This window comes from Ahaetulla prasina, chromosome 4 (assembly GCF_028640845.1).
Source record: "Ahaetulla prasina isolate Xishuangbanna chromosome 4, ASM2864084v1, whole genome shotgun sequence".
NCBI lineage: Eukaryota > Metazoa > Chordata > Lepidosauria > Squamata > Colubridae > Ahaetulla > Ahaetulla prasina.
Genome location: NC_080542.1, coordinates 119,153,727 through 119,179,858, shown reverse-complemented (window position 1 = coordinate 119,179,858; position 26,132 = coordinate 119,153,727). Strand labels below are relative to the sequence as shown.

General features: G+C 37.2%; 1 protein-coding gene across 9 annotated transcripts in view; it reads left to right on the top strand.

Annotated features, from left to right (window-relative positions):
* The window catches only part of PLXDC2 (plexin domain containing 2), a 468,973-nt gene that overhangs the window by 277,067 nt on the left and 165,774 nt on the right, over positions 1-26,132 (top strand). For all 9 annotated transcript variants that reach the window (XM_058181933.1, XM_058181930.1, XM_058181927.1 and 6 more), the window contains 5 exons: positions 5,201-5,323; positions 11,935-12,053; positions 15,796-15,895; positions 21,564-21,659; positions 25,527-25,608. In XM_058181933.1, the coding sequence (XP_058037916.1) occupies positions 5,201-5,323; positions 11,935-12,053; positions 15,796-15,895; positions 21,564-21,659; positions 25,527-25,608 (520 nt within the window). The remainder of the gene's footprint in view (positions 1-5,200; positions 5,324-11,934; positions 12,054-15,795; positions 15,896-21,563; positions 21,660-25,526; positions 25,609-26,132) is intronic.

The following is a 26,132-nucleotide window of genomic DNA, read 5'->3' as shown; positions in this document are numbered from 1 at the left end:
CCAAAGTCTTTATCGTTATTTCAAGATCTCTTTACTCATCAGTCGCTGTCAGCTCAGATCTCATTTGTTTGTATGAATAGTTAGGATTTTTGGCACCTGCAGTTTTGATGCTAGCTCTTTCATTCTTAGGCTTCTGTGATTGGACTATAGGCTAATACTGAAATAATAAAAAGTAGTTCCTTCCCTAGTCAGATTTCTTCACCTGTGCTCAGGAACCTATAAAGCTTGGAATAAATCAAATGGATTGTATACTTGAAGCAGTAGTGGGTTGTTCCCGGTTCGCTCTGGTTCTGGAGAGCCAGTAATAAAAATCTGCTGGCGTTCGGAGAACCGGTAGTAATGGCTGGCTGGCCATGCCCGGTTCCCTGATCATCAGAGGTTTGGTTTTTTTTACTTTTAAAAGCATCTTTTCTTCAGCCAAAAAAAAGGCTTTTAAAAGTAAAAAAAACCCTCTGATGATCGCGCAGCTCAGCAGGGATCATCAGAACCCTTTAAAAGTTTTTTTTTTTTTAACAACCTCTTTGGCCAAACAAAACAAAAGTTTTTAAAAGGCTCCTCTGGCAATCTCAGCTGAGTTAAGAGCTTCTGGGCTGCAGTTAGGCAACTTCAGCTGGATCCTCAGAGGAGCCTTTTAAAATCTTTTTTTCCTCTGGGCCACCCAATTTTCCTCTGGGCCAACATGGGTTTGTCAAAAACAGATCATGCCAGACTAATCTTATCGCATTCTGACAAAATGACAAAATTAGTAGACCAGAGGAATGCTGTCGATATAATTTACTTGGACTTCAGTAAAGCATTTGATAAAGTAGACTATAACCTACTACTAGATAAAGTAGAAAAATGTGGGTTAGACAGCACCACCACCAGATGGATTCGTAACTGGCTGACCAATCGCACTCAACGTGTAGTCCTCAGCGGAACTACATCCACATGGAGGGAAGTATGCAGTGGAGTACCCCAAGGCTCTGTTTTAGGCCCAATACTCTTCAACATCTTCATCAATGACTTGGACGAGGGGATAGATGGGGAACTCATCAAATTTGCAGATGACACCAAGCTGGCAGGAATAGCTAACACTCCAGAAGATAGGCTCAAGTTACAGAAAGATCTTGACAGACTTAAACATTGGGCGCTATCTAACAAAATGAAATTCAACAGTGAAAAAAGTAAGGTTCTACATTTAGGCAAAAAAACCAAAATGCACCGGTACCGTATATGTGGCACCTTGCTCAATAGTAGTACGTGTGAGAGGGATCTTGGAGTCCTAGTGGATAACCATTTAGATGTGAGCCAGCAGTGCAGCAGCTGCTAAAAAAGCCAACACAGTTCTGGGCTGCATAAACAGAGGGATAGAATCAAGATCACGTGAAGTGTTAGTGCCACTTTATAAAGCCTTGGTAAGGCCACACTTGGAATATTGCATCCAGTTTTGGTCGCCACGATGTAAAAAAGATGTTGAGACTCTAGAAAGAGTGCAGAGAAGAGCAACAAAGATGATTAGGGGACTGGAGGATAAAACATATGAAGAACGGTTGCAGGAACTGGGTATGTCTAGTTTAACAAAAGAAGGACTAGGGAGACATGATAGCAGTGTTCCAAAATCTCAGGGGTTGCCAAAAAAGAGGGAGTCGGGCTGTTCTTCAAAGCACCTGAGGGTAGAACAAGAAGCAATGGGTGGAAACTGATCAAAGAAAGAAGCAACTTAGAACTAAGGAGAAATTTCCTGACAGTTAGAACAATTAATAAGTGGAACGACTTGCCTTCAGAAGTTGTGAATGCTCCAACACTGGAAATTTTTAAGAAAATGTTGGATAACCATCTGACTGAGATGGTGTAGGGTTTCCTGCCTGGGCAGGGGGTTGGACTAGAAGGCCTCCAAGGTCCCTTCCAACTCTGTTGTTATATAACCCCTCCTCCTCACTTACCTCATTACAGCTTCTTTTGGGCTGACAGAGCCATGCTTTACATCAGTTGCATCAGCTAGCAACTGAAGCTGCCCGCCTGGAATCCATCTGCTCAGTCAGCAACTGCTTTGCTGGCTGAGGAACTCTGGGAATTGAAGTCCACAAACCTTAAAGTTACTAAGGTTGGAGACCCCTGATCTAAAAAATATAAATAAAATAAAATAATAAAATATTTGTGCAGCTTTCTGAGATTTGGTGTGTTTCTGTAGTGTTGTATTCTAACTACACAAATGCACAGAATCTCACAAAGCTGTATGTGGCATTTTTTGTGTGTGAGAATGAGAGTCAGTTTGTGTGTGTGTAAAGTGTGAAAATTGTTTTTGAGCTTTTTGTGGCTGTGTGAAGTTCCCGCTTGTTGCAGGGGCCATTTTAGGTGAAGTGCAGCTGCTTTTACATTGTGTGTGAGTCTGTTGTGGTGTGTGTGTGTGAAGTGTGAAAGTTGGTTTTTGAGCTTTTGGTAGCTGTGTGAGGTTCCTGCTGTGGCAGGGGCCATTTTGGGTGAAGTGCAGCTGCTTTTACATTGTGTGTGAGTCTGTTGTGTTGTGTTGCGTGTGTGTAAAGTGTGAAAGTTGGTTTTGAGCTTTTTGTGGCTGTGTGAGGTTCCTGCTGTGGCAGGGGCCATTTTGGGTGAAGTGCAGCTGCTTTTACATTGTGTGTAAGTCTGTTGTGTTGTGTGTGTGTGTGTGTCCCTTCGCAAGGACTTGGAGGCAGCTCCTCTGAGAAAAAGAGGAGGCAGTGAAGCGCTAGCTGTCCCCCGGGAGAAATTGCCCTGTCTCTGCAGCATTGGTCATGTGACTGAGTGGGCGTGGCCAATTTGATGTCACTCACAGCAGGGTGCCGCCCCACCTTGCCCTGAGTGACTTCAAGTTGGCCACGCCCACTCAGTCACATGACCACCAAGCGACGCCCACCAAATAAGCCACACCCATAGAATCGTAGTAAAAAAGTTTGGAACTCACCACTGACTTGAAGGCACAATGTTGGGGAGGAGGGAAGAGTTTAATGTATTTATTACGATGCAGCAGTAGATGCAATTCTAGTGGTCTAATAGTAATAGCTATTACTAGAATAAATATATTGTAGTAGGCATACACTTAAAATGAAGGTGATTTTAATAGGGAAACAAGTATCAAAATGGCAGATATTATACAATGTGAGCAAATTGGTGCCAAAAATCTTAAAGCTGAGGGAGAATTATCTTACCCTTCCTTGCATTTTTTTATGAATTGGAATCTACATCACTGAATGTATATCAGTATAAAGAAGAAAAAACTGAATTAAGAATATATGGCATCCAAAACTGGGAAAGAGGAAATTGGTAAAGATTTAAGAAAAACCAATCTACTGTAGAAATTTTTCACAGTTTGAAAGCATCCATTGGGATTTCCTAAATACCTGTACCATTTCATAAATAGAATTTCCACATTTGGGATAAGCTATCTTTTGACACACAGTACCACTGAGTGCTATTAGGTGAGTGCTGTTATAAAGTATAAAAAATACATTTTATTATTTGAGTTTGTCATCCATATTACTAAGTGCACTGAGGGACCTGTATTTAAGACATAGAACATTTATTTATAACAAAAGCACTTACATCAGCAGCTGCACATGTCATTTCTATGTTTGTTTTTAAATGTCCTAGTATTGCAATTTTTAATCTCCTTTGGTAACTTAGTAATTACATTAATTAATTCCAGTAGTTTAGAACATGGCGTCATATGTTTTAAGCTATAAATCAGCTTTCTCCAAAGTACTTCTTTTTAGAATGTTGAATTTCAACTCCTATAATTCACAGCTAGCATGTGCTTGTTTGGGATTGTGAGAATTGAGGTCCATTACATCTGAAGAGGACCAAGATGAGGAAGATTTCAGAAGCTTCAAGGTCCTTTCAAAAAAGAAGATTAAATACTGTAGCAAACCGTAGGTTTGGAACACTTTCATAGGCTCTTATAGCATCAACTAAGAGCAAAAACTATTGGAAACCTGGATCTAAGACAATGTAAACTAGTTTTTGCCAAATGTCTGTGGAAATCTATTCAAGAATCTGCTTAGCTGACATTTGTGGTTGATTCAGTGTGTAAGTGGGAATGATAAAATGTTCAATACATCAAGTAAAATTCTACAGTTGCTTTTGTAATTGAGGTGACGTACAAATAGATTAAATAAATATCTGTTCATTTAAATGTGATTAATCTTGTGGCTTTCCAGCTTTTATTGATTGGAGTTGTCATTGGATCCTAGAAACAATGATGAATTTGTAATTATTTTTCTCTCTTCAAGAAAAAGGTTGAAATCATCCATTGATATTTACTAAGGAATATAATTTAAAGATGAAATTATAGTTTGCCTATTGCCTGGTAGATACAGTTTGCAGCATTGCTATAAGTTGCATCATTTGGGAATAATGTGATTTACAGTCCAACGCATCTGGAAAGTATCCATTGAATGTGGTTGCTTTAGAAAGAAATTACACAATCTAACATGAATCAAAATAATAACAACAGATTGGGAAACCTGCAGTATAAAATTGTCATTTTTCTAACTGAATTCAAGAGCACTTAAATGTGTGAGTGAGAGAAAAAGTGAATGAGAGGAGATAGTCCAATAATAGGAACTCTCCAGGTAGAATACAGTCACTAAATTCGCTACTGTTTAAAAGTTTTTAAACCAGAAAATCTACATTGGGGAAAAGCTATATATGTTTGTGAACAGCTGCTGAAATAATTAAGGTTTAAAGTAATTAACGCAGTCAGTACTTCATTGGATTTATTTTTCCCCACAATTTCAATGCTCTGAATCCCAATATATATATCCATGACAGTGCATGAGCATAGTTTGCAAAAGGTTGTGCTACATAAGTTTTTAATTTTTAAAATTTTTAAATGCATGGTTGTTTTCACATAAGAGGTAATCAAACTTACGAATCCCTTTGTTTAATTGTTTGAATTTTTTCCCTTTTTTCAAAGTGTTTGATATTCACAAACCCTCCCCTAAAACTTTGCTAATTGTTGATTTTTTTCCCCTATCAAGATTGATCCTTCTTTTTGTTTTTGTATTTATTTTTTCCATCACTGAAATTCTGATATTCTTTAGCAACTCAGATTCATTCATAAAGACTGAAAATAATTTTCTTGGTCAAGTTTCTACAACACTCTGGCAGCCTCTAATTAAGAGTAACAGGTATTATCTTTTTAATGACAAGTGATTTGATTTTGCTGTTTGTTCTTTTTCAGGGTTTATTTACACAGGAGAAGTTGTGCATCAGATGTTAACAGCAACACAGTATATTGCACCCTTGATGGCCAATTTTGACCCCAGTGTTTCGAGAAATTCTACTGTAAGATACTTTGATAATGGTAAGCATGAATATTCTTGTTCATGTTTTAGTTTAGCTGCTGTTTGTTTCCCCTTGTAGGAAATTACACAATGGGTTGATCATAATATTTAGCTCTTTAAAATGTAATACATTTAATTAGCTATTCCTCTGCATATGACTTTAATTTAGTTAAAATTCTGCTGATAGAGTCTCTTGGCATGTATTATCCATTATTATAATCCATAAAAGCTATAAAAGCTTTAGCTGTTATATAAAATTTCCACTGGCATTGTTAAAAAAGCGAATCTATAGTGTTTTCTTTTTAGTACCATCTGCATAGTAAATATCCATTAATGAAGTAAAAACATTTTTTTTCTTTGTGTCATATTTTATAGAAACATATGGCATATTATAAAAACACAGAGGTTAATAAACTTTATAAAGATAATTGAAGTGTCAGTACTGTATAATATTTGAATAACCCTGCCTTTATTTACTGCTCTCAAAGGTCAATTATCTGACATAAAATGGTAAGATGCAGAAGCAAAATCCAATTTTGTTTCTGGAATCACATGAAGAATATACATATTTGAGTTAATTAAGCCATCCACTCTGTCATAGATTTACAAAACATAAAAGTGGGAAAGAATGTTGTAAATCATTTAGTCCCGCTCATTGTTCACTTATCAGAATCCACTGCTGTAAGGTATTCCTGACAACTGCCATCCTGCCAAAATTTTCTACTACCCTAATCCTAACCCTAACTAACCATCTCAGCTCATTAATCCTTCCATAAGGCTTTGTTTTTACTTCCTACATCATTTTACTTGCTGTCCTCTGAACCTATTCCAGCTTTTCCATTCCTGTAAACTTCTGGTTAATCTAAGATAGTGATTGGATTTAGATATTTATTTTTATTTTGAATTAGCGGAACAAGCATTGCAGTCACAGTATTCGCATTCAGTAGAATTATTGCTGATTTAACAGCTTGTGTTCTAAAAAAATAATGGGTTTATCTACGTTTTAGCCTGGAGAGAACAAAATAATTTTGTTAGTCTTTGATCACTGCAGCAAAGAGATTCCCTGCGAATTACAATCATAACAATAAAACAGTACACATACAGTATATAGCATATGTATATAGAATAGTTTATATACATATTCTATAGTTACATACATACCTTGCCCACCTTTAAGTAATCTTTAAAAATGTTTCTTTTTGTTCTGCAGACCTTAGGTTAAAAGTACTGGGAGTTCTGCACACATTCAGTGTAGTTGCAGATTATGTTGTCCCTTGAAAGATAGGTTATGGTTTTATATAATATTGATTATTTTAACTTGTGAAGCCACAGAGTTATTTTGAAATTGAGCAAGCTAGAAATTAAATCAATGAATCAATTAAAAATATTATTTTTTTTAATTTTTTTTATTTTTATTTACATTTATATCCCGCCCTTCTCTGAAGACTCAGGGCGGCTTACAGTGTGTTAGTTGCAAAACTTGCAACCACAGATAAAATCACAAAACAACCAACCCTAAAATAATTAAAAGCTGAAGTCAACATCCATTTATATCTACATATAAATGGAATTTATATTATTATGAGGAATAAACAGAGTGAATTAGAAATCCAAGTAAATGAGGGTAGATATGATATTGTTGCCATTACGGAAACTTGGTGGGATGAAACTGACAAATGGAACATACAGCTAGAGGGATATAAATTATTTAAAAGAAATAGACCAAACAAAAGAGGAGGTGGAGTTGCACTAAATATAAGAAATAACTACATCTCTACAGAAATAGAGCACAACAATGATGAAAATCATCTTGAATGTATTTGGGTCAATATAAAAGGGGTGAAAAACGATATTGCCATAGGTCTATACTATAGGCCACCCAACCAAACAGAGGAAGTAGATGAACTTTTTGCTAGTCAACTAACTAAGGTATGTAGGAAGCACATCACAGTAGTAATGGGGGATTTTAACTACCCTGACATCAACTGGGAAACAAACTCTGCACCAAGTGGAAGATCCAACAGGTTCCTAACAAACCTAGCAGACAACTTTGTTTCCCAAAAAATAGAGAAGGCGACAAGGGGATCAGCCATATTGGACTTAATTCTCACTAACAGAGATGAAATGATAGAAGGTGTTGAAGCTACAGGAACCTTGGGGGCAAGTGACCACGCAATATTGGAATTCGACATTAAGCAAATACAAGTAGTAGAACAAAGTCAAACTAGAGCCTTGGACTTAAAAAGAGCTAATTTCAATAAACTTAGAGAGAGCTTGAGAAGGATTCAATGGATGAGAATCCTCAGAGGGAAAACAACTCAAGAAGCTTGGGAAATTTTGAAAAGTGAGATTATAAAAGCGCAGTCTAACACAATACCAATGAAGAAGAAAAATAGTAGATCTCAAAAGAAACCAGCATGGATGCATAAAGAACTATCTGACAAATTGAAAGACAAAAAGGACAAATATAAAAAGTGGAAAGAGGGGCAAATAACTAAGGCAGAATATCAGCAAATAGCCCGAGCCTGTAAAGATGAAGTGAGGAAAGCTAAGGCTCACAATGAACAAAGGCTAGCGACAAAAGTAAAAAATAACAAAAAAAAGCTTCTTCCAACATGTTAAAAACAAGAAAAAGGTCAAGGAAACAATTGGCCCATTGCTGGGAGAAAGTGGCAAGAAGATGACAAGCAACAGGGAGAAAGCAGATCTACTTAACTCATATTTTGCATCTGTCTTTACACAAAAGGAAAAAACAATCCAACCTATCAAAAACAGCACTACAAAAAACAGATTAGAAACACAAGTTAAAATAGGGAAGAAAATGGTAAGTGAACACCTGTCTACCCTAGATGAGTTCAAATCACCAGGACCGGATGGATTACACCCCAAGGTTCTGAAGGAACTGGCAGACGTGATCTCAGAACCACTGAACTATATCTTCCAAAGATCCTGGAGCACAGGGGAGTTGCCAGAGGACTGGAAAAGAGCTGATGTAGTTCCCATCTTCAAAAAAGGAAAAAAAACAGATCCAGGAAACTACAGACCTATCAGTCTGACCTCAATACCGGGGAAGATTCTGGAAAAGATAATCAAGCATCGAATCACCGAACACCTAGAAGCAAACAAAGTAATAACCAAAAGCCAACATGGGTTTGTCAAAAACAGATCATGCCAGACTAATCTTATCGCATTCTTTGACAAAATGACAAAATTAGTAGACCAGAGGAATGCTGTCGATATAATTTACTTGGACTTCAGTAAAGCATTTGATAAAGTAGACCATAACTGTTGTGTCTTGTCCACTCTCACCGCAGCCGGGGTCTGCTTATCTGCTCCCGAACACGGAGGAATGTATGCCTCCCGGTCACAGTCCTGGCTCCATGCCCAGACAAGCTGCAGAGGAGGGGGCACCTCCCGGTCCCAGCCCTGGCTCCATGCCCAAGCAGGCTGCAGAGGAGGGAGCATCCCCCGGCCCCAGCCCTGGCTCCATGCCCAGGCAAAGGGAGCAGCTAGACCCCTCCCCCTCCTCCACAGCATGTGAGCCTGAGGAAAGTTTACTTCCAACAGCTGATTGGAGTGACCCTCGCATCAGAAGATTGGATAGGCGGAGGCAACAGAAGGAAGGGAGGGGCAGGCCTTAATGAGTGCTGAGTCATGGAGCCACACCCCATGGCCTATATAAAGGATCTGCTTTCTGGCAGTCTCTGAGTCAGGCAAAGTCGAACTTATCTTGCTGAAGTCACTTACTGGTCTCCTGCCTGCTCTGAGGACTTTGCTAGGACTTTGGGCAGAGCTGCAGAGGCAAGCCTAATTCGGATTTCCCTGACCCGGCCGTCAGCGGAGGAGTGGGACACGACAATAACCTACTACTAGATAAAGTAGAAAAATGTGGGTTAGACAGCACCACCACCAGATGGATTCGTAACTGGCTGACCAACCGCACTCAACGTGTAGTCCTCAACGGAACTACATCCACATGGAGGGAAGTATGCAGTGGAGTACCCCAAGGCTCTGTTTTAGGCCCAATACTCTTCAACATCTTCATCAATGACTTGGACGAGGGGATAGATGGGGAACTCATCAAATTTGCAGATGACACCAAGCTGGCAGGAATAGCCAACACTCCAGAAGATAGGCTCAAGTTACAGAAAGATCTTGACAGACTTGAACATTGGGCGCTATCTAACAAAATGAAATTCAACAGTGAAAAAAGTAAGGTTCTACATTTAGGCAAGAAAAACAAAATGCACCAGTACCATATATGGGTACCTTGCTAAATAGTAGTACGTGTGAGAGGGATCTTGGAGTCCTAGTGGATAACCATTTAGATGTGAGCCAGCAGTGTGCAGCAGCTGCTAAAAAAGCCAACACAGTTCTGGGCTGCATAAACAGAGGGATAGAATCAAGATCACATGAAGTGTTAGTACCACTTTATAATGCCTTGGTAAGGCCACACTTGGAATATTGCATCCAGTTTTGGTCGCCACGATGTAAAAAAGATGTTGAGACTCTAGAAAGAGTGCAGAGAAGAGCAACAAAGATGATTAGGGGACTGGAGGATAAAACATATGAAGAACGGTTGCAGGAACTGGGTATGTCTAGTTTAACAAAAAGAAGGACTAGGGGAGACATGATAGCTGTGTTCCAATATCTCAGGGGTTGCCACAAAGAAGAGGGAGTCGGGCTGTTCTCCAAAGCACCTGAGGGTAGAACAAGAAGCAATGGGTGGAAACTGATCAAAGAAAGAAGCAACTTAGAACTAAGGAGAAATTTCCTGACAGTTAGAACAATTAATAAGTGGAACGACTTGCCTTCAGAAGTTGTGAATGCTCCAACACTGGAAATTTTTAAGAAAATGTTGGATAACCATCTGACTGAAATGGTGTAGGGTTTCCTGCCTGGGCAGGGGGTTGGACTAGAAGGCCTCCAAGGTCCCTTCCAACTCTGATGTTATGTTATGTTATGTTATGTTATGTTATGTTATGTTATGTTATGTTATGTTATGTTATGTTATGTTATGTTATGTTATGTTATGTTATGTTATGTTATGTTATGTTATGTTATGTATACTGCACTCCACATAATATTTCTGATTTCTTGAAGAAATAAATACTTGTCATTCTCACAGAGTTTCATGCACACCAGAAACAAGGATCTTGTAGCGCTTCATATTTTTATTGGATTCCAATTTTTATAACCAGATCAAGAGACAGGATTTCAGAAGTAATCCAAGCAAATTACATTTGGCTGAATGAAAATAGCTCTCTTTCTGGACTTAATAGATGCCCCATGTTACTTTGTTGTACCATCATCTTCTTCCAAATAGTTTTTTTTTACTGATTTTCCAGCCAAGCCAACAAATCTGAGATTTCCTGTAATCTCTTCTCCAGGTATTAGCCAGATACAGCCTGTTTGATTTTCAACATCAGCTGCCTGTTATCATCAAGTTGGGCACTTCTAGGAAAGCATGAGTCAGTAATAGAGTTTAATACCTTTGGTATCTTAGATTTCTAGGACTTACTGACTGTTGGTCACATAGCTCCATGTAGTTAGTATTTCTAATCCAAACTGTATAATATTTATTCCATTGAGTAATAAATATTTATTTATAAATGGAATAAATCCATTTAACTTGCCATAGCATTTATGAAATGTTAATGCTAATAAATACAGAAATATTATTGTGAATTGTGTTTAAAGAAATTTGAAAAATACGTTGACAATGGATAAATGTGTAATTGGTATTAGATCCAGTAGATACATGAAGCCTACAGTTTTACCATTGCATTAAACATTTCTGGAGAATTAGAGCCTTAGACCTAGATGCTGACACAACACTCTCTGGGTGTCAACATATTACCTTCAACAACTGAATCCTCACTTTACTGATATTGTAAGGATGGAAGGCTGAATCAACCTTGAGCTCACCTAGATCAAACTCCAGGCTATGTGCAGAGTTTCCCTGCAATACTCCATTCTAATCACTGCGGCACTCGGGCTCCTTTTGCAAGACAGCTATATTGTCTCTGCATGAAAAAGAATTCTGTAGATTCTTGGGAGCTATGAAATACATACACAGTATATTTAGAGGGAGCCTAAAGAAAATGTGATAAAAGAATCTAATTAGAATGCAACTGAATGTACAAATTCCATATTCTTTGAGCTTATTTTCAGAGTATTGGTTAGTACTATAGCTCTTTTGCACATTAGTCATTCAATTGACAGTGCCCTTAACCTGCATTGTATCTTTTATTATACAAAAAAATGTTATTTCCAATATTTCTAGAAGGGCCCTGGAAATTGATTATTTCATAAATTATTTAGAAAATATTGCAATAATCCTGAATTTTACATCTATTTATTTTGTTCACTCTTTCATAAGAGGGTGTAATTACACTTCCTGTATAAAGTCTGTTTTAGAAGATAATTACTACTTGAGTTGTACTAATATGATTACAGCCTTCCCCAATGCTATGCATTGCTATGCTATGAGATAACTTACATTGACAATAGATTCTAGATATTCAGGTAATTTTATAAGATATCAAAGTCAAGGAAGTTGAATTAATTTATTAAATTGCAATCATATACTTTCCTCCAGTATTTTTGTCTCCTTTTCCTATCTTGACAGGCACTGCACTAGTTGTTCAATGGGATCATGTACATCTACAAGATAACTACAATCTGGGCAGTTTTACTTTTCAGGCAACTCTTCTCAATGACGGCCGTATAATTTTTGGCTATAAAGAGGTGAGTCTGATCAGGTAATGAATTCTTTCTTTTCAGAATAATAACATGTAATAAATATCAATACCAGATCAAATAAAAATTTTCACATGGTAAAAATTCTAGCTCATTAGTCTTTTAGTTTCTAGGATCTAAGATTTACAGATTAATACTATTATAAAATAAAAACCCTTCGCTTCTGTATGTGAAAGATATCCTGATTTGATGACTCTTATTAATACAAATCAGTTCCCACTTAAACAATTCAGGAAATATATAGTGTCAAAAAGAAATATTTCTCATTTTTTCCTTTTAGTTCAATTTGATGGAAGAGACTTTGCTTGGGAGTTGACATTCTACATTTATTTAAACACAAGATTATTATTATTATTATTATTATTATTATTATTATTATTATTATTATTATTATTATTAATTTTTATACCGCCCTTCTCCCGAAGGACTCAGGGCGGTTCACCGCCAGATAAAACAACACTACAAGAATACAATACAATTAAAACCAGTATTAAAAAACTTATTAAATTTGGCCCATAATTAAAATACATTAAAACCATAAAACCCCATTAAAATTAATAATAATTATTATGATTATAATAATAATCATAATAATTATTATGCCAGTCCTGCGCGGAAGAATAGATACGTCTTCAGCTTGCGGCGGAAGGTCCGGAGGTCAGGAAGTTGTCAAAGTCCTGAGAGAAGCTCATTCCAGAGGGTGGGAGACGCCACAGAGAAGGCCCTCCCCCTGGGGGTCGCCAGCCGACATTGTTTGGCTGACAGCACCCTGAGGAGGCCCTGTCTATGGGAGCGCACGGGTCGGTGGGAGGCAAACGGTAGCAGTAGGCGGTCCTGTAAATAGCCAAAACTATTTATGATTATGATATTTATGCGTCTTTTTAATGGAAGACTCATCTGTCCAGCAGTGTGCAATTTCCTTTATGGTTAAATCCTAAAGAAGACTTAGGACTAGACCATTTCTCATTTCTTTTTTTAAACCATGCTTCTAAAGCAATCCTATCCTTGAAAATAGTGGAAGAATAGTTCCTCCCCTTAAAGAAACTCATAGCAATTACCATGTTACATCATATTCACCTGCTCAGTTTAATGGTCAAGTGCATTTAGGTACCCTGGTTTGGAACCAACTATGACTAAAAGATTTCATGGAGAAGCTTTCATTCTCCATCTCTAATGTGGGAAGGAGGGACATGTGAGCCCAAAGCAGATTACAGAATAACAGAGTTGGAAGGGACCTTGGAAATCTTCTAGTCCAACCCCCTGCTTAAGCAGGAAACCTACACCACTTCAGACAAATAGTTAGCCAGTATCTTCTTTAAAACTTCCAGTGTTGGACCATTCGCAACTTCTGAAGGCAAGTTGTTCCATTGATTAATTGTTCTAACTGTCAGGAAATTTCTCCTTAGTTCTAGGTTCCTTCTCTCCTTGATTAGTTTCCACCCATTGCTTCTTGTTCTACCCTCGGGTGTTTTGGAGAATAACTTGACTCCCTCTTTTTTGTGGCAGCCCCTGAGATATTGGAGCACTGCTATCATGTCTCCCCTTCTTTTCATTAAACTAGGCATACCCAGTTCCTGCAACTGGTCTTCATATGTTTTAGCCTCCAGTTCCCTAATCATCTTTGTTGCTCTTCTCTGCACTCTTTCTAGAATCTCCACATCTTTTTTACATTGTGGTGACCAAAACTGGATACAGTATTCCAAGTGCGGCCTTACCAAAGCATTATAAAGTTATATTAACACTTCATGTGATCTTGATTCTATCCCTCTATTTATGCAGCCTAGAATGGTTTTTTGGCAGCTGCTGCACACTGCTGGCTCATACTTAAATGATTGTCCACTAGGACTCCAAGATCCCTCTCACAATTACTACTATTGAGCGAATTACCACATATACTGTACCTGTGCATTTTGTTTTTCTTGCCTAAATGTAGAACCTTACTTTTTTCACCATTGAATTTCATTTTGTTACATAGTGCCCAATGTTCAAGTCTGTCAAGATCCTTCTGTATCTTAAGCCTATCTTCCAGAGTGTTGGCTATTCCTGGTAGCTTGGTGTCATCTGCAAATTTGATGAGTTCCCCATCTATCCCCTCGTCCAAGTCATTGATGAACATGTTGAAGAGTACTGGGCCTTAAACAGAGCCTTGGGGCACCCCACTGCATACTTCCTCCATGTAGATGCAGTTCATTGAGGACTACACATTGAGTGCAGTTGGTCAGCCAGTTACGAATCCATCTGGTGGTGCTGTCTAACCCACATTTTTCTATTTTATCTAGTAGTAGGTTATGGTATATTTTATCAAATGCCTTACTGAAGCCCAAGTAAATTGGCATAGTCCTTATAATTATAAATAGGTTGTAGGATATGTGAATGTACTTCTTCTGTAATCTTCTGTAATGTTAGTTAAGAGTATATAAAATTATATAAAATAATAGTGAAATTGTCCATTTAATCGTACAAGTCAACACTGCAATTTTTTGTTTTGTCTCCATCTCTAATAAAACAAGAAAGATTCTTTGCTCTCTGCTTCAAATCCAATTTTTATTTTGTCCTTTTACCACCCTGTTCCCCCAACCTTTCCTCCAGCACATTTTGCAAATACAGCAAATAGCTTTTAGAGGATTGAGAGTCTCATTGCTTAAAAATCAGGTAAAGTTTTCACATTAAGCAAATTTAGAAAAATGTAGAGAACAAATTTAGTACTGGACTATTATTAATTTGATTAGGAAAGAAACAGAAACAGTTGTATTGCAGAACATTAGCATAACTTAGAAAACTTTCTACTGTTTACTCCAAAATTAAAAGAATCTTGAAAAGCAAATTACTTCAAAACCAGCCACTCCTTGGATTTTTAAAATACAGAGACCAATGTCCCCCTTAATTTAGACAGTCCAAATGAGTTATTGTTTTGCTGTTCCCCAGAATTAAGAGAATTCCTATAAAATATTCAGTAACAGAAATGGAATTTGTTTCCCATCGTATTTATTTTCTCTGTGTCTTTGTGCAGAATTCTATTAGTGCTCACAAAACATTAGGGGAAAAAGCTGTTTACACAATAAGCACATTAAATTGTTTGAGAAAAATACTAATTGCATTTCAAGTTTTGGTGAGCTTTGTTCCTAGAGTGATCTGACAATAAAGTCCATGAATGAAAGACTTGAAAACATAATTGCTGAAGTAGTTACATGAAATTGGTGAGCAGGTCTGCCAAAACTTTAAATATTAGCTTCAAGTCACATTTCATTGTGTACTTGTTTATTGCATATTGTTTTCTCATCCCCAAATGAATGTACTCTTTTTTGAAAGGTCAGTTTAATGTTGTATAGAAAAATCTGTGGAGAGCAGTTATAACTAAACTCAATTTCTTAAAAAAGCAGACACCACCCCCCCAGTAGCGAGTAAAGGGAGATGTAATGGTATGTGGGAATGATCTTGAGAGACAGGAAAAAGAGCCTGATATTAGCCCTTCCGGTAATCCAGAGAAGCACAGTATGAATACAAGCTGAGGTTTTGTTGTAAGGTTACATTAATACAAGTTTGCAACACTGAAAATGTTCCTCCCCTCCTTTCCTTTTACTCTTCATACTCTTCATGTGTGTGATGTGTGACCTTTGTTCAGCATTTGATTACATTTTATAATATGACATGTTAGTGATAAATAGCTACTATCAAAAATAGATTGATTGAAAAACTTTTTCTCCCCCCCCCCTTTTTTTTTTTTTTGCAGATTCCTATCTCAGTGACCCAGATAAGTTCAACTAATCATCCTGTTAAAGTGGGGCTGTCAGATGCATTTGTGGTTCTCCACAGGATCCAGCAAATTCCCAGTATGTTGTTACTGAATGTATCATGAGCCAATATGATTTATTGTGAGAGAAAAATAGATTAAAGGAGATTAAAAATGTTTTAACTAAACAAAACTAGAAGTTTTATTAGGTTTAGATCACTAATTTAAATATAATTTTACTTGGCTTATAACTCCCACTGTGACTCTTACACTTTTTGTCAGCTATTCAAAAAGTCCCTCAAGATTCTCTGTAGTTCAAAGCAGCTAATTTTACAGGATTTTGGTTATTTCTACTGAAGGAAAACAAAGAATCTGGATAAGAGATTATCACTGTAATAATCATTTATTTTGAAGAAAATTTCATAAAATGGAATTTCTACTTGTAGGATTTCATATATGCAATTTCTTTATTCCACTAAGAGAGCTTAGAGCAGGGGTGTCAAACTCAATTTTATTGAGGGTAGCATCTGGGTTGTATTTGACCTCGGACAGACGGGGTGTGGATGTGGCTGGTTGGTGGTGATCAGGGTGGGCATTACCAGGGTGGGTGTTTGACACAGGCTCAAGATGCATTTTTTCCCCTTTGCATTCAAAACAGCTATTCCAGACAAAGGGAGATTTACTTTCTGGCATAAATAGACTCACTTCCATAATGTAGAGATTAAAGACATGTAGAGTCCCCAGCTACTGTGGGGCTTGACTCTTTTGTATAGGAGCAGAGCACAAATGAATTGACAATTTCTCCAGATGTCTCTAAAAATTGTCTGTCCAACAGTCTATCAATCTTTGGTACTACCTATGACACAACCCTAGAGGAAGATTTAATATAAATATAATTTACAAAATTGATATACCACCCAATTCTCAATGACCCTGGGTGGTTCACAAACAAAATTACAATTAAATCAATCAGAGGTAAAAGATTAACATAAAGATGACAAACTCAGTGATATGAGGAGACTCACTCTCTCTCATCAAAGACCTGGGTGAAAAGCCAGATGTTTTTGGCTCTTCTGAACAACAGCCATCCAGATCTTGGAGGGTACCTAGTTCTAGTTGACAGATGCTGCTAAAGAGAAGGTGAAGAAGGTGCTGCCTCCTGCAGTATTCTGCTGGCCAAAAACGGGCCACAGGTAGCCCCATGTGGCTCCCTGTGGCCCATTTTGGCCAACAAAAGCACCCTGGGCTAGTCCCTTGATATCTCCAGGCCAGCCCCATGGGTCAGATCTAAGCACCTACAGGCCAAATCTGGCCCGCGAGCCTTGAGTAACACCCCTGGTTTAAAAGTATTAAATATCCATGTGTTTATACAACCACATAGATACAAGCTTTTTTCCTTCATGCCTATAGAATAAACTGTACAAGTATCTTTTATTTTTGTACGGATAATACTTAAAGACTCATTTAAGTTGAGCTCAACTCCTATGTCCCCAGGGACATGTCCATATACTTTTATTAACAAAAGTATGGAATTTTAGCCTTCTGATTTGTTTGGGGTTTTTTTACTTCACAGTCTAGCCTACAGCCCTGAAATTCCTTCATGTTGTCTAAATATTAATGAGGCCCAGTCTTATCATTAAGAAATGCATTTCTCTATAGGTTAAGAATACTTGAACTATATAATCTTTGAAGTCACTGTTCTGTTTTATATTAAATAATACAATTTGAACTTAGTCCTTTCCCCCAAGTTCTCCTTTTATGTAGAGCTATGGATCAGTACCTGATAATAACGGTGTTCAATTATGTTGACATTATGTTGATTTAAAAGATGAACTTTGTGTTATGTGTTTGTGCTGCAATTATGCTGTCCCGATTCAATGTGTCACATTTTAAATTCATCCATGGTATCTTTTTTTTTCTTTTACCTAGTTTAAAAGACAGACCATAGAGAGGCATAAGAACAATGAACCCTCCTGAACTATCCATCTTGCCTAACTAATAAACTAACCTCCCATATAAAGACAAAGACCAACTTAATTTCCACCAAACAGCCAACCAATCAGAATTTCCTGCCATGCAGCTCTCAATTTCTATAAAGCTTTGCTGTTCAAGATTCCTCTTTCTTGTAAAGCAGGCACCCAATGATCATTACAGTAAACATGGCTCTTGTCTTAGTGTTGTGTTATACAGATGTCTTCAATATAAGAAAGTAATAGTAGATTGGATGTTGTACTCTGTGCAAGTTGTGCAAATATCTATGAATTCCACACTCTCTCTGCAAGAATTTACAAAATATCCTTTATTATTTCCATATAGCAGTAGTCAAGTGTTGTACAGCTTTTTGTATACACAATAGGGATAGCAATAAATCTAGACTTTCAAAAACTCAACCCTGTATTCAGTAGCCAAATACATAGCAAAAGTTTTTACATAAATAGCAAAAGTTTTACAGACTTAATATGTGTTGATAGATAGTTTTATTGCAAACAAGTTGTTGTTACAGACAAAAATCTGCCTATAGCACATCTTAGAAGTTGTGTCATATATGTATGTCTATAGGGATATGGTGGCTTAGTGGGTAAGACGCTGAGCTTGTTGATCGAAAGGTCAGCAGTTCAGCAGTTCGAATTCCTAGTGCCACATAATGGGGTGAGCTCCTGTTACTTGTCCTAGCTTCTGCCAACTTAGCAGTTCGAAAGCATGTAAAAAATGCAAATAGAAAAATAGGGATCACCTTTGGTGGGAAGGTAACAGTGTTCCGTGCGCCTTTGGCATTTAGTCATGCCATCCACATGACCATGGAGACGTCTTCGGACAGCGCTGGCTCTTCAGCTTTGAAATGGAGATGAGCACCGCCCCCTAGAGTCAGGAACGACTAGCATGTATGTGCAAGGGGAACCTTTACCTTTACCTTATATGTATGTCTGCCTGCATGCATGCATGCTTGCTTGCTTCAAGATTTAAATTGTCTGTATTTTCTCCCATGCTTCCAGTTAAATGGACTTGATTTTTTTTCTCCAGCATTGAGAGCCAGGGTCATTTGTTCTAATGTCTGTATCTATCCTGAGAATATTTCTTCCATGCCTTGCCACTTCATTCTTTACATTGGAAAAGGTTTCTACCTGACCATCTGTATTTTTTGGCACTTTCTCCATGATTGCCAGGCTCTCATTCAAACTATCTAATTGGACAGCTATGAGGGAATGCAGCCACTCTGGGAAGGTTGTTCCATAGCATGCTTACCCCAATAAACAGTCATTTTCTTCAGTAGCACATAGACCCAGGCAGCCACTAATCACTCAACTAAACAATTATTGTTCTGGGTTATGGAGCAATAATGTTTACTGGCAAAGTGTCAATCAAGCAAAATGCAAGCTGCCAGAGAATATGGAACTGGGAAGCCTGATAATATGCTGTAACAGCTATGATGAGCTTTTAGGGTGCAACATCTATCCTGTGTGTGTGTTTATTTGGGAAGAAGCATCCTAGTCATCCCATGAATCTTGCCATTTTATATCAGTCTATGAGATATGTAGAGCACTTGCAGAAATTGTCTTGCTTTGCTTCTGTTGTAAGTAATACTTTCCAAAGGATGCCACATATTCTCAAGATCATAGTTCAAACGCTCTTTTATCTATTAGAAATTCCAGTTTTGTGCAAAAATACATATAAACTTTATTATGAGAATGATCTTTTAATGTACCACAAAGTTAAAGCCTCTTGCATCATAACTCATGGTAATGAATGTACATATCAGCTTTTCTATATTTAGATTAATACGTACTCTAATCACACATAGGAGATTTCTTCACAAGTAGTGGTCTTTTCATATCTTCACTTAAAAGAAGGCTGTCCAGGAGAAATAATTGCTGACCAAAAGAATATTTATTTCTTCAACGACTTTGAGTAAAATGTTTTAACTAGCCAGTTGGCAGAGTAGATAGGGACATGATGGCGGGGATAATACAGTATTATAATTTATATCAGAATGACAAATGACTATTGAACAGGGCGGATTGGCAAGAAACATTGAACAAAACTCTAGGTTACTCAGGGTAAAGCAACTAGAATTAAATAGTGAATTAGTTTTATCCTTATCTTGCTACCATTTCTGCCAACCTGTGTAAATGACAACCACATTGGATTTTGTTAACTAAAAGAAAATTCTATAGTGTAGATTTTCTTGTCAGTTGTTTATTGATATATTGACTTATGAATAGTACCATAAAATAATGCAAATACTATCTCACTACTATATCAATTCTGTGTCATTTTCACTTGAAATGGCCTCTTTTGGTGCGGATAGATCAATCTCAGTCTGACTTTAAATCTGGATCAAGCCTTGTTTTCCAGAACAGAAGGTACAGGAGAATAATTCTTATCTGGTCCTAAAAATATGAAAGTAGAACTAGGGAGACCGTGAATTCAAAATAATGCTCTCAGAGAGGTTAGCTTCTACATCCATAGAATAACAGACAAAAGCTCTGGTTTTTATCTTGTTTCATAGGAATTTATTGGCAGAATGTGGCTTAGGGACAAACTCACATATTATTCTTTTTAATTTCCCATTATAGATTAGCACACTTCCTTCCAGTTAATTGAGTTTGCTGTTTAGTTTAGGGCTAGCTTAAATCCCACTGGTGAAAGCATTCTCTTTGCTCCTATCTTGTTTGACTCATTAACTGCCTGTTATATAAAAACATAACTATTACCAGGGAAGTCTGAAAATATAATAAAAAACCTCAGAACTAGAATTCTATCCTGTTTAGAGCTCCAAAAGCATCAAGCTAGAACAAATGGACTGAAACTGTTCATTTGTGCTGGATTTGAACAGGTTCATTGCTAAAAAAAGGAAGACATTTTTTCCAGCAGTGTCTTGTCCATTTAGTGCATTTCTAAATTGAGCTAGTGAAGAATTATAATTTTGAATATATTTTGAATTACCAGTACTAGAAGCCAAAGAACCAAACAAAAGAAGAAGTCAGTCATTTGGTGTGTGGATGGTAGGGTTTTTTTAAAGGAAATAAATGAGCATGTAAATAAAAGTGATGCCATTGTCATTTTGACTGAACTTTGTAGTGCTAAGAAATTAGGAAAGATTAACTGATGTTATGCTGGTTACCTTTAAGCTGTTGAATTCTAAATTTGCTCAAAAGCAAGATGAAAAATGTTATTTAAGAAAGTATGTAATGAACCCCTGATTTAGTTTAGCAGAAGTGGAATGCAGTTGTTCACATGATAAGAGTGCTAAGCTAATGATTGGCAGGCTTGCATTCAAAACCCGGTTGCCAGGTTATAAGGTGAGCTCCCGTCACTTGTTCCAGCTCCTTCTGACTCAGCAGTTTGAAAGCAGGAGACCATGAGTAAACAGATCGGTACCACTTCACCGCATTAGGTGGGCCACCTAATGCGGAAAAAATGAATCCCCAACTGAGCACTGGACAACAGTGATGATACCTGCTAATCCTCTCAACCTGGAAGCACTTCTCTGTTCCCAATATGAATGTAATAGTAGTTTAGCAGAACAAAATTTGCTCCTTGGGTGATACTAATCCTAGGTTATCTTGTATTGCTAATAAGATGGCTACAATTTTATAGTTTATAGTTTGGAATATCTTCTCCACTTATGATTGATACTGATGGCTTTTTTCCAATCTTTTCTGTGTCTTGCTGCTATTGCAATCAAAATATAATTTTAACAATAGAAATATTTTATGATAATAAAGTTTAAGCAACATAACTCAATGCTAATTTATCTTTTCTTACAGATGTTCGTAGAAGAACTATCTACGAATATCACAAAGTGGAGCTTCAGATGTCAAAAGTCACCAGTCTGTCAGCTGTTGAGATGATTCCTCTGCCCAGTAAGTTATATTTAACAAGCAGATAAAACATTACATTTTTAAAGGATGTGTTTAAAACATGCCACTTTTCTTATATAGCATTTGTAATGCATAAAAAAGGAGATAGTTTTACATTATTGGCCAATAGAGTGTTACTTATACCTGTTGATATTTAAGCCAGCACAATAATATAGTGGTAGATATAATGTGCTAATGTCACTTTCATATTTCCACTTTGCCTTGATAAATCTCATGTTTTTAACAAAATTATGTAGATTCTAATCTTTGTGTATCTACATTATTGTTATAACATACATCTATTTCTTATCTAGTCATTTCTCAGTCATTTGTTATTTTTTCTTCCATATGTGTGTTTGTGTGTATGTTTGCTTGAAAATTTAGTAGGTTCACATTTTTTGATAAAGTACAGTCTTCTAAAATATTACTGTGGACTAAGCCACATTAGGCTGATTGGCACATCATATTAATCCATGGGTGACATACCACTGTGAATAGGTTTAAAAAACATGCTAAGTGAAATCTAAACATAAGGCATTATGGTATGTGAATCCAATTATAGTTTAATATTTTAAGTAACAGCATATACATTGATTTTTGCTTGTGTACCATCTTTCTGTGATGTGGCACTCTCAAGATACATTACCTGTGCTGACTACAGGAATATGAACATTAATTTTGGCTACTTTTTACAAGTACACCAGGTTGGAAGCAGCCATAATCTACCTTCTCTAGAGATCTTACTTTGCCTGGTTTTGTTTGGAGATGACATAGAGTAATCAATATAGTGCTGGTCTTAAATTAGATGTGCAAAAGTTCATAGACCTCACTATTAGACCTCACTGTTTAATCTTGGATAAACTTTGCTTGTCTCACAGAGTAAGCTACATTTACATCATTAGGCCTCCTCTATTATGGTAATAGCAATTGAAGATTCTTAAACCTCTGGGCCACTAACTCTCCTGGATATTTTTATTTACAGGGGTGGGAAGGAGGCAAACAGTAATAAAATCAATGTCACAATGCAAACCTTGCCTCTTTTGTACATGTGTTGTGACAATATATCAGTAGTGGGTTGCTACCGGTTCTCCCCAGTTCGCAAGAACCGGTAATAAATATTTTGAGTAGTTCGGAGAACCGGTAGTAAAAATTCTGCCTGGCCCCACCCCCAATCTATTGCTGCCTCCCGACTCCCAGCTGATCGGCTAGAAGGAAAAAATCAAGACTCACTTGTTGAAGAAGAGGGGAAAAAACAAGACACCGTCCCTTTAAATTGAGAAGCCAAGAAGCTTCCCAAATGATCGGCTCGCTTCTCAGCCAGGAGATCACTTGGCAAAGAAGAAGGGGCGGGGGGAAAAACGCTGTCATTTTAAATTGACAGAGGGGCTAGAAGCTCCTTTCTGGGTCAGCTGAACAACAAATTGGATAAGAGGTGGAATTCTTATATGGTTCAATGTTTTTGAAGTTTTGGGGTTTGTGCAACATGGGCGTTATGTTTCTAAAAAGGTGTGGGCGATTTCCATTGTGAAGTATCCTGTCTTGAATGAGTTTTCTGCCTGCTTGTAAATGGAGCCGAACTTCCGGCTTCTACTTTCTATGATCTCTAAGCACACCTTTTTCTGCTTACAAAGTTTCCTTTATGCAGCCGGCAGGAATGTGGAATTCCAGGCAGGTTCCTTGCTAGCAGCTTCATTATTCCTTAATTATCTGGGATATTTTATTTGGGAAATGAAGAGGGGGGAGTTTGATTCCTTCCCAGAACAGATTAGTGGGCTGGGGAGGAAATGGGGATTTTAAAGTAACCTTCCCCTGGAATGGGGAGGGAATGGGGATTTTAGGCTTGCTGTCAAACATCAGCCATAATACTAATGATTGTTTTGAACATTATGCAGGTTGTATTACATGAATGGCTATTTTATATGTGAAATTATGACTGAAACCTATATAGGTTCACACTGTCAGGAAGTTTGTCCTTAGTTTTAGGTTGCTTCTCTCTTTGTTGAGTTTCCATCCATTGCTTCTTGTTTTGCCTTCTGGTGCTTTGGAAAATACTTTCCCCCCCCCTTATTTCTAGCAGCCCCTTAAAAGCCTGTTGCCTGTCACACACTTGGGCAAAGCATTGAGCCATTTCCTCCTTTCAGTGGTCCATGAAAGTACATCTATAGCAGAGGTCTCTAACCTTGGCCACTTTAAGACTTTAAGAGAGCAAAGCTGAGGAATTCTGGGAGATGAAATCCATAAGTCTTAAAGTTTGGCCAAGTTTGGAGACCCCTGATCTATAGTATGTAGATAATAAAGTTGAAAAAAGGTGAACAACATTTTTGCAGAACTATAGATATGTTGAGGCTGGGTGTGACAAGGAATGGCTGGGAGGAGAGGGGCCAGGCGAGGTACCCCTTGACATGAGAGACATTGAGTTGGCCACTCCTACCCAGTCATATGACCATCAAGCTACACCCACTGTCACATGACCATCAAGCCACACCCACAAAATAAGCCACGCCTACAGAACCGGTAGCAAAAAAATGTAGAATCCACCCCTGCAGTCTATACACAACCAAAACGGTCATAGCTAACAGTATGATATTGTTTTCATCATTTTGACAAAAGCAGCAGGAGCTTGCAGATACCCATGCTTCTTAGATGAGAAGTAGCCATGGAATTACAGAGAAATGCTATTCGCTTTGAGATAAACTGTGGGGCTTTAAAAGAATTATATCCATAAAAGAGAGGCAAACTTGGTTCAGATGTCAGCACCTTCAGCATTATATTAGAAAGCTGGTCTTCACAATTGTTAAAGTGTAATTTGTAATATAGAACTGTGGGCACCATCGGCTGATCCCTTCTCCCATCTATTTTCTTGATATTTCCACTCTAGGGTTGCTTTTTTTACAACTTTTTTATAGGTTTACTTACTTGATTGATTGCCATAAGTTCTATATTTGTTACTCTGTGTCTTAAGGTACTGATAGCCATCTGCTTGCCCTGCTCATATCATTGATATATATCTATGTATGACATTTTGCTATCCAATTTCTTACATTGATCAAAACAATGCTGTATCAAAGAAGTTGTGAATGTTCCAACACTGGAAGTTTTTAAGAAGATTTTGGATAAACATTTGTCTGAAGTCGTGTAGGGTTTCCTGCTTGGCAGGAAGTTGGATTAGAAGACCCCCAAGGTCCCTTCCAACTCTTTTATTCTATTCTGTTCTGTTCTGTTCTGGTCTGTTCTGTTCTGTTCTATTCTATTCTAAAGAACACTGTGGAATTTGTTTGTTCGTTTATTCATTTAAAACAGTGAAAAGGTGTAGATGCACCTAGCAGATCAAGTGATGTTGGTCAGAGGTTGGCCATCCATTATGGATACTGATATGAGAAAATGTAAACAACAAAAGAAATAGACAAGCTTGGGATAGAAAGCCCATACCCCGTTTGAAGAAACCAGTCGCAGCAGCTGAACTATTTTTAATCCATTTATTGCTCTTTCACAGTTTCCTAACCTTTTTGTTATGTCCATCTGTCAAAAACATTATGCTATTAAAGGTAAAGAGACAAAAAGTAACAAATAAGAAAACTTTATAGCAGAAAGGCAAATTTAGGAGATATACAAAACATAGAAAGGCATTACAATTACAAATGGGATCAAAACTAATTGTATAAGCTCAGTCTGGAATAGAATTATATATCTCCATAGTATGTTCTGGAAGTGTCAGATTATTGTCCTCCAGCCATTTTTCATTTACTCTGAAGAGAATAAATTCCTGAAAAAATCGATTGTAGGAAATCTTATTAAGATGAACAGTTTATTTTTATTTGCTTGCCCTTGTGCACATATACATTTTATTTTTATCTTATTATGTTTTTATAGCTTGTCTTCAGTTTAACAGCTGTGAAACCTGTATCATGTCTCAGATTGGTTTCAACTGCAGCTGGTGCAATAAACTCCAAAGGTAAGAAAGCTTGTTAGCCTTAGTCTTTGGCATACAATGGCCTCAATAATGAATCAGTTTTTTCTTTCACCCATACAATAAATGGGTTCTTTAAATTGAGCTAATTTATTGCCTCGAATTCTTTTTGACCTTTTCAATTGTGGTAAAGGAAATTATAAGGTTCATTTCTCAGATTCCCAAGAGATCTTAATTGGTAGCCAGACTCTTCCAGCGTAATTAACACTCAGAAAAAAGGATTCCTTGCCATGGTTGGTGGGAGTGCCCTAGAATTACAAGATTTTGGCAAGATGTATGAAATATAATTGAAAGGGTAACAGGCTGTCCATTAAACCAGTAGCCAACAGTGGTTATATGGGTTAATAAACAAGCTTTTATTGTAAAAATAGTGCAAATGTTGCTCATTAAAAAAAAATCAAATTATATATGGATATATGTAGCTAGAATTAAGGAATAGCTAGAATGAAAGAGGATTACTGATTGAAAAAATGAATTTTTTGTTTAAAAACATAAATTATATGTGGCTA